The sequence below is a fragment of the Liolophura sinensis genome, chromosome 7 (genome assembly GCF_032854445.1).
Source record: "Liolophura sinensis isolate JHLJ2023 chromosome 7, CUHK_Ljap_v2, whole genome shotgun sequence".
In the NCBI taxonomy this organism is placed as follows: domain Eukaryota; kingdom Metazoa; phylum Mollusca; class Polyplacophora; order Chitonida; family Chitonidae; genus Liolophura; species Liolophura sinensis.
Window position 1 is genome coordinate 51,773,243 of NC_088301.1, and position 14,643 is coordinate 51,787,885.

At 36.5% G+C, this 14,643-nt stretch overlaps 2 protein-coding genes across 3 annotated transcripts in view; one reads left to right on the top strand and one right to left on the bottom strand.

The window, feature by feature from the left end:
* The window catches only part of LOC135471013 (actin nucleation-promoting factor WASL-like), a 14,458-nt gene extending 4,090 nt beyond the window's left edge, over positions 1–10,368 (bottom strand). Inside the window, 5 exon segments of the mRNA XM_064750061.1 lie at positions 275–349; positions 687–786; positions 6,218–6,304; positions 6,653–6,793; positions 10,214–10,368. Coding sequence (XP_064606131.1) covers positions 275–349; positions 687–786; positions 6,218–6,304; positions 6,653–6,793; positions 10,214–10,315 — 505 coding nt within the window. The 5' untranslated portion in view covers positions 10,316–10,368.
* A 246-nt stretch (positions 10,369–10,614) lies between these two features.
* LOC135470443 (NUAK family SNF1-like kinase 1) overlaps positions 10,615–14,643 on the top strand; it is a 37,175-nt gene continuing 33,146 nt past the window's right edge. The window contains exons 1-2 of one of the 2 annotated variants that reach the window (XM_064749397.1): positions 10,615–10,720; positions 11,105–11,295. In XM_064749397.1, coding sequence (XP_064605467.1) covers positions 11,137–11,295 — 159 coding nt within the window. In that variant the 5' untranslated portion in view covers positions 10,615–10,720; positions 11,105–11,136. Of the gene's footprint in view, positions 10,721–10,862; positions 11,296–14,643 lie in introns of those variants that run through there. The other variant, XM_064749396.1, reaches the window with a different exon arrangement.

Consider the following 14,643-nt stretch of genomic DNA (forward strand, 5'->3'; position numbering starts at 1 on the left):
ACACTGCAATGTGCCAACATGTTACAAGCTATCTTTTACAGAGAAGCTTCAGCTTTCTATGCATTCTGGATATACCCTCTTGGATTAGTGGGGATAGATGGAAGGACACACAGACACGCATTTATTCCACCAATGCTAGTCATAAAAATTATTCCTTTCCACTAACTTTGGCTCATTAAAGATTAAATGTATGTTTATATTCACCTGTAATTCCATACTTAATATCCAGATGTTACAATGTAAAGAAAAAGCTGTGTCTTCTTTCTTAACTTACCAGGACTGGCCAGAGAAGCACCTCTTGGAGATGGAGGTCCCAAATTTCCATGGTTAGTGGTCTGACGCTTTTTCTCTGAAATTCAGTATGAGTGAAACAATTTAAATCTCTCTTCAATGAAGATCTAAAAGCTGAATGTTGTCTCATGGATACCAAAGAACAAATACATTATATTCATTTTTATTTGAATATTGTTTAATGTCATACTCAAGAATGTTTCACTTCATGATGCTCGTCAGTTTTATAGGTGAAAAAAAAAACAGAGGATGTGGGGTAAATCCAATACCTGTCACAGCTTTCCATGCAAGACATACATATTTGCGCACCAACATATATATATATATATATATATATACACACACACACACAATTAACCAAATGCTTATATTCATTTATCACTTCGATAACTTACCCATCCTTCGCTGCTGTTTCTCATACAGCTTTTGCTCAATAACCTTTTGGAACTGCTGAGCATCCCCTTCATGAGCAAAATTAAGACCAGCCTGGGAATTCTTTGGAAAGATAAAACATTATGTCGTTCAGATACATGTACCTGTAATGCATAACCTATATGAAACTATCTTGTTAGGCCTCCCAGTTTTTATGTACATGAAAATAAAACTACATATATTACCATGGTTTCCAAGAGCTTCCGGAAAAACCAATGATCATACATCTACAAATATCTTGTGGTAGTTCTTTTGCAGCAAGTACTGGTACATCTTAGCTGCACAACTAAAACAGATTATAGGAGTAAATGTTCTGTATCAGATCAGTCAATCACTACAATGTATCATGAAACACTCTCAAAGTAGTGGCATATATGGTTAATAGCACTGTCTCAAAATTATGAGAATTTATTTTAAATCCCATGTATGGCTGTATCTGTATGACTGCTCTAACATCAGTAGCTGGATTTTTCACATTTGTTCCTTGATCCTAACAGTTCCTATTCTTGAAATCACCAGAGGCCTAGGCAGCCCTTTGCCCATGAGAACAACATGGTGTAAGTTTAAACCTGACAAGTTTCTGTAAAGTTTCACACAGGGAAAACATCCGACATCTGTCAAAGTTAATTCTACAAAGACCCTATAAGTTTCCCCCAGATTTACCAATTCCAGTTCTCCATAGTCTGAGTAATGAAAGGTACAGTACAATTACTGACAACCTGACGACAAGGGGGAAACGCTGCCAGGTAGAACGTTCAGGGAAAACAGTGGAATTCTTCTGTCTAAAGAGATGACGGAAGGAAATTTACAAATGCTTATGCATATAAAACTTATGCTGCAGTGATGGAAATTAAGTAATATATCGTGAGATAAAATAATTTCGTTAATCTGAATTTATAATTGGCGCTAAACGAAGTTCACCCGAAAACATGGCAGTCATCGATAGATCGCGAAATAAATACACATCTTTTGACATTTCTGTACGCTAAACTACTGCGAATTACAACTTTGCTCTAGCTCCGTATACACTTCCATATATTTAGCAACAGTGTCTGAAAGCATTTTTCATAAAAGTAAGTATTTTTGTAGAAACCTACTTCGAAGCTACGCCCAGATCCAAAAATCTGTATAAAAGCAGGATGTTAAGGCGGCTCACAAGTGGGTGGACACTTATGTCATACTGTGCAAATCGGTTACCGTGGTGCTCCTTACGGTCAAAAGTGAAAATACTGACAAGTGTTTCTGTCACAACAAATTCTGTTCCTCCTCCAATAATAGCAAACCCACTGATCAAAAGTTTAATGTGCAAGGCAATATCTAGAGATGTTTAATGTCCATCCCCATGAGCACTAAGTTTACCCAGAATAAGACAGTTTCAAGTTCGAATTCTTTTTATCAATGAAGGTAAAAAAAGTCCAAAATATATCATGTGACCTGCCAAACATCAGTAGCTATTTTTGATCACATTTACCATGACATGGGCGTCTAAAAACAAGTTTCATAAAAAGTAATTTAGAGTAGACGAAAGATGGAGAAAATTGTCATTTCTGACCTTTCTGAACTTGAGAAGATCCTAAAGGAAAGAGGTGTGATTTGTGCCTCTAGCACAGGCTTGAGACAGGTAAATTAGTACATTCATGTCAGCCAAGGTTACCTAACATTTTCCACAGGTCACATGACACAGTTGCGCTGTTCTTACCTTTGACGACAAAAAGAGTTCCAACTCAAAACTCCCCTATTCTTTAAAATTGAATTATCTTTGAAAAAAAAACAAAAACAACGCATTCAGGAAATACTGATAGCTCACAGTTTGTATAACTGAGTAATGTTCAAGTTCATGTGATACATTCGAATACTGACCTCAAAACGCCCCCCCCCCCCCCAAAAAAAAACAGAAGAATGATTTACACTGTTATACACAAATATTATCCTCTACTTATATAGTGCTAAATTCTTGCAATTAAACCAACAAGAAAGACCAAAATTTTTATTCTGTCATAACTATCACTGTTTATTGTATGCATAAGGATTGCAGAGCAGTGACTTCATGTTATGGAGTTGTATATCATTGTGGTGGTGAATGACACTGTGGGAGTGCACAAATTTACCACAAATGTCTTTAATATGCAAATATGTTGAGCTTTGAGGCAAAAGACTTCCTTGGTCTTTGATATGGCCAATTGCTACAGATGATCGTCTACCTGTGTACTATGGGTGGCCACTGCAACACTACGATTTTCCAAAAACTTTAACAAACTGGACACCCAATACTGACAGCATCTGATCCCCTTTCTCACAGTAACTGTTCTTACTTTGTCAGCAAGCTAAAAATTCAACCTAAAAGAATAATTTAAATTAATTTACACTAGACCCTTGTGATATGTTCATCTGTTTCAATTTGTTCTCATACAGGAACTGTCATGATGCCTGTCTCACTGGAGAAGTATTAGTGATAGTTAAGTGGTAATGCCTGTACCTGACATACCAAATACATCCCTATATTCAGTCAACCATTTCTTCACTTTGCTAAATTTCCAGACTCCATATTTTTTGTATAACAACATCTTTCACAACTTGGGAGATCTCCATTTTCACTTAGAGAGCTACTTATTTTACAAACATTTTACAAAAAAGTCCAACGAGAAATTTTAAGCAATGGGAGACAAGACGAGGATCTAAACAAAAGGTCTAAACATAGTAGAACGCATCATTTTTTTCTGTGACGTTGCAGTGTTTGAGTTCTTCATAGTGAGGGGTATGTGTTTCATGAACAAACTTACCCCAATAACGGTGACGTAATAAAGAAAAGAACAAAGGAGTTAACCGTTTACATGTATTTATTTATTTGATTGGTGTATTACGCTGTACTCGAGAATATTTCACTTATACATCAGCAACCAGTGTTATTATTTCTACTACAATGTCCTTTCCCATGACAAAAATAGCACTCAATCTCACATCTCAGACTACATGCAGTGCTCTCCCTATGTCGCGCTTTATCTTCAAACTTTATGTTTGCAATTCCTGTAATAATTTTCTCCAATTCTCAACAATATCCAGTCTCATCAATAGAATTTCCATAATTCTCATGTTCGAAAATATTTCCTGCTAATGCCTCAATCTTTCTCTATCCCTCGACCTCAGTTCAAGGGTAATTACTACTAGCTTATAGATCTACTGGTTTACCTTGGTATACCTGTATACCATTGTTGTCACTTTACAAATAGCTTGGCACTACTCATGTAAACTTTTATTCCACATCAATCTGCCACTTCTGAAATTGCAAAATGTCCAAATCTCAAACAGAAACCAGTCTGTTCAAACCTTCAAAGTGAAAGACAGCACCTGACTAATGTTTATGTCTACCGAAAGATTACCATTGACTATATGTATCTTAAAACGGCATTTGAAATATTAAAGATAAGTTTCAACCCAGTAAAAGTTTAGTGAAACTTCGTCTTGACACAGCTTCAGCATGCCTCTGTCATCAAGAGCAAGGTGACGTCACGTTTACTCTAGCTCTCTAACTTCGAAGGTATTTTCTGCATAATAGTCTCAGAAGTAGCCTATGGCAGATAAAAGTTATGAATTTCAGCGAGGTGATAAGTGAGAGTTTTCTCAGAAATTGGACATACTGGAAGAATATTCCTTCCACTGCTTGAACTGTTGATACAGTAGGCCTACTATATCATTTACAAGGAACTCCAGTAACCCTTTTTAAATAGCCAGATGCATGGCTGGAGTGTTCCTGGTTTAGGTCTCTATACGGGTTTTACTGGTGATAATATTAAATTTTTTCAAAATTACAACGGGAATGTTGAACAACTAGATTCATGCTCAATTCTGAAACAATTGGAAATAAATCTAAACACCACTGAGGCTGATCTATGCATTCGACTGTCGCTGGATTTTATGCTTCAGTTTTGTAGCGGAAGCTTCTAAGATGAAAGCAGTGCTGACAGTGGCTTCTAAGATGAAAGCAGTGCAGACCTTGGCTTGATTGCAGCGTTTCAATAATTTTAATTCATTTTATACAAGAAAACAGAAAAAAAAATCCCTTGTATGCAAGACAGACGAAAGAGCAAAATTTAAATTCTTCAATTCTAATAAATTCTGCGAATAAAAAATTATGTCACAAGACTTTATTAATCTTAAGCGTTTTCGTGAGATGTCGTCTTCTCATTTCCATAACCTTCGGCATCCCTTTTGAATTTTGCACTGACTCTGATATTTGTTGTTTATAAAGTGCTAATTAAATGCTAAAATGAATGACAAAAAATGCATTTGTATAATTTGGACAAAGTAACTAAGTAGGTCTAGGTCTGTTGGGGAGATGACTGTGATTTGGGCAAAGAGGCTATGCTACATACTTTGTGACACCGTCATTGAACATTACACAGCTTGTAAATTAACTGAATTTACATCTGTGGTGGTTTGTAAATGATACAAACCTGTCCCACAACAGTGTGTGAAATTGCCCTTCGGCTACACATAACTTAAATTGTTGTAAATGATCTCAAAATGATGTCTTATGCAGCTGTGCTGAGTTATCATATGTCACTTCATGGAGTGAATGGGACGCGCAATCTGATAGAAACGTGTTTAATTAGATAAAATTCCCAACATGGCTGCCTCAATTCACACCAGCCATTTGTAAAGCATTGTCACTTGGTTCTACACCTTATTCGGAGAAATTTCATTAAAATAATGAAGTATGATACTTTTTAAAGGCTTGAGTTTCCTGCTTTTGATTGAAGTATGTTTCAGCCAGGTGCAGTCTTGGCATTTAAGGTAACTAAACAAAACAGTCTGCTTGTTTATGTTTGTTCTGATGATTAATTTGAGCAACACTTGTAAGTATTCATTCGAACAGGTATCCCCAATATAATACCCAGGTTTAATGCTGGTACGAGATGTTGGATGAATGGATCCAACACAACTGATGTCCTACCACCATGTCTAGTGACAACATTACTTTTCATTCCATTCCCGGTGAAAACAATGATAGACTTGAGGACGACCTACACAGACGGTCCAGATGACAGTAGAACGCTTTGTTCTCTTCTCTGACACTGCAGTGGGTGTGTACTTCGTATATGTTTTATGAGCACACATTCATCGGTAACTGTGACATAATAAGGAAAGAACATTGAGTTCACAGCCTTTTTACAGGTGGAAAGGAATTTTCCTCATTGTGACGTAATGACATCACAGAAAGACTGGACTTTTGTAACCAATGTGTGGGACATCCGTTTGATCTATTTGCAACAATACTGCTTTTGATTGGTTAATTGCATGTTCTTGACTGACAGTTCGGAAAGGTCAATTAACATGGGTTCCATCGCCCAATTCATACCCACATAAAGATGGTCCAGAAGGAAGGTGCCATGTTAGTCCATAGAGAGTATCGAGGGTGAATTTTTTTAGGTAAAGGTAATTTCTAATAACACTCATTTCAGTTTACCTAAGTGCTGTGCATTGATTATCAACTTACTTGTGCCTCAAATGTGTGAAAGTAAGCCCTGGGAGTTTTATACTTGAACTGATTATACAATTCTTGTTCCCATAGCAGAGTCTTTTTCTGAAGAGACATAAATGACAAGGTCAGGTTAAAATAATACTGGCTAGAAATACATTAAGAATGCTATGTTTCTATAGTATATCTGCCACTCAATAACAAGAAATACATGAATAAGTGAATCAGCAGAATTACGTTTATGATCTTTTTCATCTCAAACAGTCTTATTTCCATCCATCAGATACCCACATCAAAGGATAAATAGATAATAAATATGTAAAACGAACAGTAAAATTATTTTTAACACCAGACTTTATTTAACAAATCTTTTCCCAAAAATGTTGTAACAGAAGAATCTATGAGTTACAGGAAGATTCTTGACATTCCCACTCCATGCCATGCCAGCCTTACCTTGATATCAAACACCCTGATATAGTATGATCTCTTGCCATTATCTTTCACAAAACAAGCAACACCACAGTATCGTTTATTCCAACGGCTTCTTGACGGAGCTTCAGCAAGAAAGACTTGCACAACACCAGTTGCGAGGGTCTGCAAACATTAGAAGATAATAACATTTAATTTAATTTAGTACAGATATATTTCATTCTAGATAATTTTGTGGAGAAGATTTCACTGTTTCAGCATAAATCTGTTCACTGAGGATGGCATATATATTTACTGCTTGCTGCAAAATCTAGCTAATTCCTAGTGCCCATATAATAAGTGCAAAATTCTTCTGTGTGCAGTGAAATACATCTATATGATTTTTGTTTAAGGCCATACACAAGATTTTTTACTCTATGGGACAGTGGTCTGTTTTATGGGTGGAGTACCTGGGCTTACACACCAACCTTTGGCAAGTTATTGATGAACTACAGACTTGTAAACTATATTGGTGGAAGACAAGTAACATCGGACAGTGCCCCATAGGTTTTGATGCTTAATATTGCCATTAAGGCCATAAATTGATAAATATCAAGATAAATAAAATTTCAGAATGATCAGTGTACATGTAACAACATGGAGCTCTCTTAGGATTAAGTGGTAGAGGGTAGTCTTGAATTGGTTGGGGTAGATGGGTTTGTGGCGTTTTTGTGATGTAGGGGAGGGTGCGGCAAGGCAGTGGTACTTGGCCCAGAGACCAATGGAACAGGGATGAATGTCTGAGCACCATCTGGCTGGGCCAGTGTATTAGTGTCCTTTTAGATTTACTGCAACCAAGTGTAACCACTCAGTCATGTTACCAAACACACATCTTTCCAAATGTGATTATAAGCAATAAAGCCCAAGTTTGCAGATCAATTAACACATATTTGTGATCACAGACCACATACCACTTTGACCCATAACAAACACACGGGTATTTAAATAACGTCAACTTTTTCTCACAGTAAAAATGAATACAGCTGAATGTTATGTCATCCTCTGTTTAGTGTTATAAACGCACATTAGTTTATTTAAGTGAAAGCCAGAAACTGAGAAGTTAAACAAAACAATTGGAGCTCAGTCACTAAAACCTATTACAGGTTCACACTTTTATAAGTAAATGCATACTTGTAAACTCAAGTACAGGGCCAGGACCATATCTTGAAAAAAATTCAAGGTGACATTATGACTCTGCATAAAGAAATTTTATAAAATGCAACTAAACCTCAAAGTGCTGAAGTCTTCAAATGAAATATTTGAATGAAAACTGAACTTTTCATGGGTAATCTATCATATTTTGTTTAATTTACTTGGTAGTTTTAATACAGGTTGATTAGTTTAGACTCCCATACGTTTTCCAGAACTAAAATGGCTATAGAATGATATGGCGCTGAAGGCTGAAAGGCATCTGGTAATGAACACTAAACCGACACTTTGCAACAGTATATACTATCCATATGTTAAAGTTACATATCTTCATATGTTACATTGACAGACATAATAATTATTTTATCTACCTGCTATACTACAATGAGGAAATTGTTTAACCCACTGTTATTAGTGTGACCACACGGTCAGGGGAATGTTGCACAGAATTTAGTTTTCTACAAGCATTTCCTGTGTAGTATATGCCAATGATTCATTCCATGCATCGTATGTACATGTGTGCAGTGGTCAAGGCAGGGCCACAGGAGAGTGATAATGCCAAATTCCAATTTACTGAATTTCTCCTTTTCAGGATGTCTGTCATAGGAAATCTAATTAATTCCTGCAGAGAGATCCAATATCTTGAATAAGGTGCATACTTCGCAGTCCTTAAAGCTCTGAGGATTAATTCCTTGAGTGGTCACTGATGTACTCAATCAGCCCACATGTTGCCAACAAAGGGGGGATTAGGAGAAACTATTTAGGGAGCAGTGGCTCAGTCACAGGAAAGCTTATCCTGGTACACCCACTCAGGGCTGTCTCTTACTACTTTCTCAGATTGGTCACTTTCCTTTTTCCCCAACCAACCACAGTCATTTTCAGAGTATTTTACATCAAGATTATTTTACACACATTTTCTGCACACTGTAACAGTTATAACAGTGTTAATGACACGTTTGACACATTTCCTAAATTATATGAAGATATCACAAGGTAATATATATTGTGTATATATTCTCTTTTTGCACTGATTTTAAAATATTTCTATAACATTTATGAATACTGGTTCAAGTTCTCTGAATTGTAAGTCATGGTTACATTCTGTCTGCTGTTTTTCTTAAGTTCCAAATAAATACAAGTAGTCACAACAAATCCAAGGGGAGGTGAGGTGGGTATTCCGGCCAGCATGAGCTTTGAAAACCTTTTGCTTTTTTTTTTTAAATACTGTATACAAAAGTGACAAATATTTGGCTATTCATAACAAAATAACTGAAGAACATAGTTTTCGGAGAAGTCAAAAAGTTAACTATCTTATTATTTCAGGGGTTGAGATTTTCGGAGCCCATATCAAATATCCTGGATACGTCCCTTGAAATTGGAAGGATGTTTCACCTTCAGTTTATAATAAAATTTACACTTACTTATTTGATTCATGTTCAATGTCATACCCAAGGAGTGAGTGAGTGCTTGGGATTTAAAGTCGTACTTAACAATTTTTCAGTCATATGACGACGAAGGAATCCTTGGAGTGCATGTAATGTGCCTCCTTGTTGCAGGGCGGATTTCAACCCCTCTTTTATCTAGTGCTGCTTCACTGACACGACTTACCGAAAGCAAGTAAGCCAGCCAGCCCAAGCTATTATACTGATACAAGTCAACCTGTAACTGTTGCACTATCCCCTTCCTGCTGAATGCCAAGCGAGGAAGCCATACCCAAGGAAGAAAATGGAGTGCCTGAGCTAAACCAGCAGCCTTTGGCAAGTTACTGACAGACTTTCTCACGTGTGGTGTACAGATATGAACACCATACCAGGGGGAAACAAGTGGTCTTGAATAAACAGTAGACAGCACCTTTACCCACCCCAATTCACTGTCCAAGGCTAGGGTTGAACCCACACCTCTTGGACTACTGATTGAAATCATCAATGAATAACAGCCCTACCAAAACATTACCCTACATACAAGTACATGTTTTTTGCAAAGCTACTCTTAACAGTTACCTTTGTCAAACTAAACAGTGCACTTTGACAATGGCTAGGAGTAAAATAAGCCAGACTATGGAATTCAATCTGAATTTTTAGGACTGCTTTGCTGAAGTGTCAACAAGGAAGACATGATCAAGTGAGAGTTTCATTTATTTTTAATGAAATCCTATACTGTAGTAAGATAGGATGATGATGATCAAAGTTCACGTCACCCAAAATCTATCGAATTTTGGACATATGTCACTTCAACTAACAACGGCAATTTACTTTTCTTAAAATGTTTTATCTACATAAAGTCTTGTTTGTAAGGTCCTCTATCCGAATCACATGCTTTGCTTCCGTGTTAATCGGGATTTGATATGCCATACATGGGTTATTAGGGTGCCAAATATCGCGAGTTGGCGATACTTACAACACATCTGTTTCCCAACAACACGAACAGCGCCTCATTCTCGTCATCGTTCAGAGACAAAGATTTTGAATTAGTTGGTCTTGAACGTTTCTGAGATGTCATGGCTGAATATTTTAAAACTTTCACTGCAATCTTAAGATACCACGTACTACTTCTTCCTGGTGAAGACAGCTTTTGTCGTCACATCCGCCGAAGGACAACAGCTCCATGCAATTTTTTAATTTATTTTCCATTTTAGCATAAACACTTGGTGTTTTGATGCAGGTGATGAAAGCTAAACAAGAGATCTCTGCAAATTTCTGAAGAATCTGTCATTTCTCGTAATAAATTTAATTATTCGACAGGCGCAGTGATTCGTGGAAAGGTCACCTGGGAGGTTATTTGCTTTTCAAACCTCTGCGACAGGCGACAGGTTCACGTAGGGCACACAGCGAGTTAAGCTGGGCCTAAGCCAAAATCTGATGTCTGTTGTTTTAGATACGCTCCGCCCATGAGAGAACGTCACCGGTAAGCTTATTTGCCCCTTTTTTATCCCCTCGAAACGTCACAGACGACTGAGCTTGTAGACGGCCCACGAAGTCGCTCTAACAATATACATAACAGTGCTCGGAAATCTCAACTCGTGTCATTCAGCCGAGAAAGGCTGGTATGAGAAGGTGTGTGTGCACCCGATGGTTAAGGCAGCTGTGTATAACTGGATTGATGGACAAAGGCAGTTGTTCGTGGCAGTAGCCCAGCACTTTGTTGAGCGGATAACTTTGCATTGATAAGAAACAGGATGATTTTATAGAATACATGTGTACTGTAGCAGTGATAAAAAAGTTCATATCCAACACTTTGGAGTCATATACTCGCTGATGTGAGTCTTTGTTGTTATTTTCACTATGCCAGCCCGGGAGAACGTTTCTGGTCAAAGTGTGTGTATGATGGAGGCAAATGACAGCATGCGATTTACAAACAGCCAGCCCATCATTCACTACCACAGGCATAACTTGAAGAACCGTTTCGAACTCATCAAGACATTAGGAGAGGGGACATATGGCAAGGTTAAGCTTGCAGTTGAGGTGGCAACAGGAGAGAAGGTATGATTTTAATATTATAACATATATATGATTGTTTTAGGTCTTATGCTCAACTAAGATTTTAGGTGTGAAGAAAAATCTTCAGGTGTTTACTAGGACAAAGTAATTCATTATGAAGTAATTTGCATTATTCACATGGAGGTAATAATAATTTCCATTGATATCATAATTTTATATATTGATGTATGTATTGCCATAATTGATACATAAACCCAATGTACCTGAAAATGTTTACCAGGTAAGTAAAATATGTGTAGCAGTCCATGTATTGATTTTCCTTAGTGTGTCATGTCATCTACAGTATATCTGTTAACTGCATATAACTATCACTTCAGTATGTTAGGAGCCTAGATATACTCAGTGTTATACATTGAAAATAAAATAAAGCAATTACAGTTCTCAGATTACCACCATTTAATATTAATTATCACCTTCATTAAATGAACAGAGAAAATCAAAAAGGACAATAAGTTTAATCAAAATAGTTGCGCTCCAAAATACCATATACTTAATTCAGTGTGAAGTACAGATCTTGTCATTCTCCTTTTAGTGTTATCATTGTGTGACTGATTAGCAGACTTGCACATTTTCGAATTGTTCCAGGTTATCTGATATTTTTTAAACAATATCAGATTGTCATAGATAAAGGAAACTCTGTTGCTTCCAAAATTAAGATAGATCGCAACTTTAAATTGTATTGAGTATTTTGTGTTTTTGTGCATTGGTTTATTAATAAAGTTTGAATGACACCATTTAGCATAACAAGTATATGTGTAGGATATGTGTAGAACTAAGAAAAACAATCTGCTTGTGGCACATCATTGTGAATTTATCAGTGGAAATACTTTGTTGCATTTGTAAGATACTAGTCCAATCAGTGTTAGTAAGGTGCTGTATTTAACAACATCACCCACATAAATCTGGGCTGAATCACTTCACTGAATGCTGAAATGCTTTTCTGTCAGCCTCCCTTTAATTTAATATGAGCGTTCATTGGATCATATCTTACTTCAGAGATGAGTAGGCTGAATTTGTTCAGTCTGCAATGGAAAAACGATTAACTTAATTTTTGTTTGTATGTGTACAAATTCACTATCCTCTGCCCCCTCCCACTACCCACACACACCACCAACTGATTTAACCCAAGTTTGATGTTTAAAGAGGAATTGCATACATGTAGGAAAGCAAGTAGAACTGTTATTAATTATACATCTATGACTTCTCAATAATAGTCAAGGAGAAAGGTTATCCTGTGTTGCAGATTTGAGACACTCGCTCCACATAAAGTGTATGTGTATACATCCATCTTGTGATATGAGAACATCTAGGAAATGTGAAGAGCAGCATATTGTCTGTCTTGAGTTGTCACTTGATCATCTGAAAACCAGCACAGAGCTACAAATAATATTAAAGACTAAGCAGTTAATTAAGATGTGACAATTGCACTAGAAGATGTAAATGCATGTGGTGGTCATGTTAATCTTAGATTTAGACACAGAACCACAGGTGTAAGCTGTTGAGCTCCAGCTTCATCTTCAGCTAACAGTTCCTTTCTTTGTAGCTGTTCCAAGAAAGTTGGCCTGCTTGTTACCTGCATACACAGATCCTGTGCATCATATACTATGCACAGTGCACACAAGGTAGCTACTTGTATTCAATGACTGAATGAAATTCAGTGAGCGGGTATATCGTTTTTTTCAAGAGCACGCATTTCTTTATGATCTGCTGAATAAAACTTATAATTCAATGAGACAGAATGAAACCAGTTTCAGACATTGAATGTTGGGATATATATTTTATAGCATATAATGTTGTGTAAGGATTTATTGTGTTTGATGTCACGCCAACTGGCGTAACTATAGCGATTGTAAAGCTGCCAAGCTGGCCTTGGTATATATCATTCATGGTGGGGCACTCTGAAAGATGTCCTGTTCATTACACTAAGTCTTGAATTTTAGAATGGTTGGCTCCAGACACAGACCATTTAAATCATACGACAAAGGAAGATATGCAACAATGGTACCAAGAATTCTGTACGACCTGGGTCAGACAGTTCTTGTCACATTGCACAGTATAGATGTTAGCCCACAAGAGAATAACCCTAAAGTGATGAATGCTTCTTTGTATTGTAGAAGAAAGTCTACCCTGTGTGGCTAGGGAAGACAACATACATATAAAGCTTGTATGTATTCAGTTCTTTCTCTGGATTGAAACTATATATATATAAACTATATATATAAACTATAGAAAAAAACATGACAAACTCAACTTGTTGATTTAGCTTACTAGTTTCACCGTATCTTCAAAGCTTTTTTAGTTCAACATATTTTGCAACAGCTACATGTATATATACATGCAGGTAGATTAAGCCATGGTGATCAGTCCTGGTTCCAAATTACATGTAATAAAGTTTGAATTTGCCCAGGGGATTATCCATTCGGAGAGATTATCTCCCGATGTCTTCTCTGTTAAGTTCAGATTTAAATATATGAATGAAGCACTGTTCTGTGATTCCTCTGGTTTTTGCTTTATTCGCCGATAATTTAAAGAAGGGCATTATGTGGAATTGGACCCACTGCATAGGTTACCGGATATATTTGGTTACATGTAAAATCTGTACACTTGGTGTGTTAATTTGTTGCCCATGTACTCTACATCGATTCCTTAAGGTATCACCGGTTTTGCTCATGTAGAATCTGTTACAATTAGAGCAGATTAAGACATACAGTAGATTTGGGAATTACAGTTCATATTAGTGTTAATACAGAAGTTAAAATTGGTAAAATGAAACAAAAAATGACTGCTTGTTATTAAATGTTCACAGCATTTGCATCATGGGTCACCACATTCAGAAGTTGTATAACTGGTTTTTACTAAGTTGGTTATAGCCTTTGTTATATATATATAACCTCAAAGTTTAGGGGGGGAGTTATATGAAAACTATGTATTAGAATGCATCATTTTTTAGCTGTTGGAAAAAGTTGATAATATGTAAAATTTTCACTCTTTTTCTTGTCTTCATTATTTCCCTAAAGTACACATGAAAATTGTATCATAATATTTAGTAGGTGTCAAGATACTAAGTTATTAATATTAGTTCTTAAAAAGTAAAATCTAATTGGAACCACTTGGTTCATAATGAACAAGTGAAACTTTCTAAACATCTGCTATTGGATGTGAATATGTGTGAGTTTCTATATGTTTTCAAGTAACTACACTGGCAGTTTCCATAGTTCTTCCTGATATTTCTGGCAACTGTTTCTGCCATCCTGCATGCATTGATTGTAGGGCATACCTGCTGCATACACCAGAGTAGACAAAGGATGGGTAAAAATGTCATTTGGCAGT